The sequence below is a fragment of the Myotis brandtii genome, unplaced genomic scaffold (genome assembly GCF_000412655.1).
Source record: "Myotis brandtii unplaced genomic scaffold, ASM41265v1 scaffold274, whole genome shotgun sequence".
Taxonomy (NCBI): Eukaryota; Metazoa; Chordata; class Mammalia; order Chiroptera; family Vespertilionidae; genus Myotis; species Myotis brandtii.
In genome coordinates, this window is record NW_005360425.1 from 1601884 (window position 1) to 1606595 (window position 4712).

The window sequence follows — 4712 nt, forward strand, 5'->3', positions numbered from 1 at the left end:
GTGCAGGAGGCAGCCGATCAATGATTCTCTCTCATCATTGATGTTTCTATCTCTCTCTCCCTCTCTCTTCCTCTCTGAAATCAATAAAAATATATTTTAAAAAAAGAATTACTGGACCAAAAACCAAAAGAAAAATCATTGTTCACCTTTAAAGCAATCTATAGAACCAAATCTTTTTTTTAATCCTCATCCAAGGATATGTTTGTGTGCTTTTTATTTTAGAAAAGAAGAGAGGGAGAGAAACACTGATGTGAAAAACATCCATTGGTTGCCTCTCATACGCGCCCCAATTGGGGGTCAAACCTGCAACCTAGGTATATGCTCTGACGGGGAACTGAACCCACAACCTTTCAGTGTATGGGACAATACTCCAAACAACTGAGCCACACCATCCAGGGCAAAACCAACTCTTTATATTGAATACAGTAGATCCTCCTTATCAATAGTTTCACTTTTCCATAATTTTCGTTACCCATGGTCAATCGAGGTCAGAAAATATTAAATGGAAAATTCCAGAAATAAACAATTCATAAGTTTTAAATTGCATACCATTCTGAGTAGCATGATGGAATCTCACAACATCCCACTTTGTCCCACTCAGAACATGAATCATCCCTTTGTCCAGCGTATTCATGCTGTATATACAATCCACCTTTTAGACACTTAGTAGCCACCTCAGTTATCAGATCTACTGTCACAGTACCACAGTACTTATGTTCAAATAACCCTTATTTACTTAATAATAGCACCGGAGTAGTGATGCTGGCAATTCAGATATGCCAAAGAGGAGCCATAAAGTGCTTTCTTTAAGGGGGAGTGCAGGAGGCAGCCGATCAATGATTCTCTCTCCCTTTTTCTCTGAAATCAATAAAAATATATTTTTAAAAAAGAGAGATGCAATCCAGGTGTGGGACTCGTTATAAGGCAAACTATGTGGTTTCTTTTTTATTTTCATTGAATTTATTGGCGTGACATCTATAATAATAAAAGCATAATATGCTAATTAGACCGGACAGCCGAACGACCTTCCGGACGTCATTCCAGACGTCCTTCCGGACAAAGCCGCGGCAGCGGGAGCTGAAGCAGAGGTGGTTAGGGGCGATCAGGCAGGCAAGCAGAGGGGTTAAGGGAGATCAGGCAGGCAGGCAGAGTGGTTAGGGGCGATGAGGCAGGCAGGCAGAGTGGTTAGGGGCGATGAGGCAGGCAGGCAGAGTGGTTAGGGGCGATGAGGCAGGCAGGCAGAGTGGTTAGGGGCGATGAGGCAGGCAGGCAGAGTGGTTAGGGGCGATGAGGCAGGCAGGCAGAGTGAGTTAGGGGTGATGAGGCAGGCAGGCGAGTGGTTAGGGGCGATGAGGCAGACAGGTGGAGCGTTAGGAGCCAGTGGTCCTGGATTGCGAGAGGGTGCAGGCCGGGCTGAGGGGACCCCCCCTCCCCCATGCACGAATTTTGTGCACCAGGCCTCTAGTTAGTTAATAAAATCATATAGATTTCAAGTATACAATTCTATAAAATATCATCTGTATATTGTATTGCATGTTCACTACCCAAAGTCAAGCCTGCTTCCCTCACCATTTATCCCCCCTTTGCCCTCTTTTACCAGCCCCCACTCTATGTTGTTTCTTTAACAATAATTTGAAGAAAACAAGAGGAGGGAGACCTATAAAGAGTTAAGGTATATACATACACTTACATATCAACAATTGCAAGTGCAGACTTTCTTTGGATCCTAATTCAGAGAGCATGTGTGTGTGTGTGTGTGTGTGTGAAGGAAATCTGAACAGACTAGATAGTCAGGCAAAAATTCTAAATGTTTTAGGTGTTGTAATAATATTGTGGTTATTTTTTGGAAAGGCTTTACCACTTAGAGATGTATAATGAAATATTTGTGGATGAAATAAATGTCTAGAATTTGCTTCTAAATAATCCAGTAAGGAGGAAATGGGTGGGGATATAAATAAGATTGGCATGATTTTTATGTTTGAAAATTTCTAAACAAAACTATTTTAAAAGTTACAAGTAAAAAAAAAAAAAACCTAAGGAGAGGTGTCTTGGTGTCTTAGGTGACTTGGATAGTTAGTGACCGAGTCGCCCTAGACGCCAGGTCTCCAACCTCCTTGGCGTTGTTAGGGCTCTGAACCAACTTAATAAGGGGGACGACATTAACATCTGTCATGTAGCCCTGACCAGTTTGGCTCAGTGGATAGACCCTCGGCCTGCGGACTCAAGGGTCCCAGGTTCGATTCCCAAAAAACCTAAGGAGAGGTGTCTTAGGTGACTTGGACAGTTAGTGACCAAGTCACCCTAGACGCCAGGTCTCCAACCTCCTTGGCGTTGTTAGGACTCTGAACCAACTTAAGGGGGACGATATTAACATCTGTCATGTAATAGGGCATGAGGCCTCACGTTAATGCTTCTCCAACAACTCTTAAATTGATTTCAATGCTTGGTACAATTATTAAATAGCTAAAGAGAACATGCACTGAATAACCACTGAGGAGAATCATGTATTTGCTGATGGTCCTTCCAACAATACAAAACAGTTAAGTCTATTCGCTGTTTGTGGATCCGAAAACTGCATAAGGGTAACCACACAACTCAATACAAGATACTGTTAGGTAACCATTTTATTCTAGGCAGTTTGCGGCAGGATCAGCAAGGGTAGTGCAAGTTCAGGGTCAAATATTGTCTTTATTTAAAAGTCTGGCCCTGACCGGTTTGGCTCAGTGGATAGAGCGTGGGCCTGCGGACTCAAGGGTCCCAGGTTCGATTCTGGTCAAGGGCATATCCTCAGTGGGGGGTGTGCAGGAGGCAGCTGATCGATGTTTCTCTCTCATCGATGTTTCTAACTCTCTATCCCTCTCCCTTCCTCTCTGTAAAAAATCAATAAAATATATTTTTTAAAAAGTCTGTTATTTTATTCAATATCAAGTAATGGGATTTTTTGGTATTCATTTTTATTTTTTTAATGTTGCTTTAAAATATCATCTTGATTACTGAGTTTTTTGGCGTCTCCTTACATTTTGCTCCCAATGGGAGAATCTCACCCTAGTCCCGCCCCAGAGAACACAGGACTGTGAACAGCAGTTCCTGTGCCCAGTTCCGCCAGCGACCAGCGAGTACAGCCCCTTCCCGATGACCGCAAAGGCCCCTTCCAGACGCAATTAGAACTCCCGCCGTCCATTTACAGAGTTCTGCCCCCGAATTCCCGCGGCCCGGTTCGGCTCGGGCCTTCCTCTTTCCGGACGAGGCAAGAGGAAAAGCACCCACGGCAGGAAACGCGCCAAAGGGGAGGGAAGGCGGGACAGACTGAGGAGGAGCTGGGCGGCCGGCTGCGCGCGCCACGAAGACGCGGAGCAACACGGCCTACTGGACCGAGACGCGGAAACCCCGAAGTGGGGACTAGACCGCGAGACGGTGGAGCCGGGGGTGGGGGTGTTTTCCCTCCGGGACTGCGAGGCCGAGCCGCCCGGTGCACGCCGGGAATTGTAGTTCTCCCAGCCTCCGCGACCCATTCCACCGCACTCGACCGCCGCCCCCCGCCCCCCTTCAGCGCCGACCTCCGCAACCGGGAAGGAGACATTTGCATGAACTCACCTCGGAAGGGACTTCGCCCGTCATGACTTCGGCCTCTCCAGCGCTTTGCTCGGGACGAAACTGCTCCCCGGCTCCCTCAGCCGCGGCGCAGTTGCTCCCGCCGTATTCTACCCGGCAGCGACTTGGGACTTTCGCGCCTACCCGGCGTGGAGGTACCGCCCGTGATGATTTGCACCAATCCAGAGGCGGCTTTCTACTTGAGGCCACGCCCCCGTTCCGTTCTACCAATCACGAAGCTCCTTCGGCCAATCCCACAAGTGTAATGTGGGTTGGGTTGGCGGGTCGCGGCTCCTCAGGTCAAGTGAACCTGGAGGAGGCCGAAGGGGTTCTGGCTGCGGGGGTGTCGGGCCCTCTGGCCTTGCAAGATGGTACCGTTCGAGTGGTGGACTTTGACCTTTGGTCTTGCCACTGCGCGATAGTTTCCATCAAGCAGCGATTTGAGGAGTAAGTTCCTGCTCCAGGTAAGAAGTGGGGAGAAGATCTGTGGACACCAGAGGGCATCCCTAATCTGTACTGGAGTCCAGCGCCCATGAGTGTTTTCTCCAGGACCATCCTACCTGCTCCTTCTTGTATACGGCACGCATACCAGTGAACATCAAAAGAGAAAAATTCGGGGGGGCTGCTCAGATACTAAGGAATATCCTTGGGTTACCTTTATAATTCTACTTAAGATTAATTCAGGATGCAGAAAAGACCCATTCATCCCACTCCTAGGCTCTTTGGATAAGGCAGGAAAAATAAAAATAAAAAGTGTGGAATCAGACTAATCCCAGACAATTCTAACCCCTTGTTGCTGTGCTGGTTACTATCTTTTAGGCATTCTCTGTCGATCCTTATCCTGCTGCATCCAGGCGAGGCTGGCTTCGCCCCCACTGCATTCCTGAGCGCCCTGGCCCTCTGACTTCAGGTGGAGGCAAACTACTGGAAGGTACTTTACAAGATTACTGTCAGGAGGCGATCCGCGGGCACCAAAAGGAAAGTTCACAGCAGTTCCCGCTTCCACTTCACCCCCCAGGATCCTAACCACTGGTCGGTTGACCAGCTCATCCCAATTTTCCCAGGACTTTCTCGGTTTTAGCACTGAAAGACTCACCTCCCAGGAATCTCCTCCATCCCAG

At 47.8% G+C, this 4712-nt stretch overlaps 1 protein-coding gene across 1 annotated transcript in view; it reads right to left on the minus strand.

Moving 5' to 3' along the window:
• Positions 1-4357, minus strand: part of CLSPN (claspin) — a 27916-nt gene extending 23559 nt beyond the window's left edge. Inside the window, exon 1 of the mRNA XM_005868676.2 lies at positions 3595-4357. Within this exon, the coding sequence (XP_005868738.1) occupies positions 3595-3618 (24 nt within the window). The 5' untranslated portion in view covers positions 3619-4357. The remainder of the gene's footprint in view (positions 1-3594) is intronic.
• Between the last annotated feature and the right edge of the window lie 355 nt (positions 4358-4712).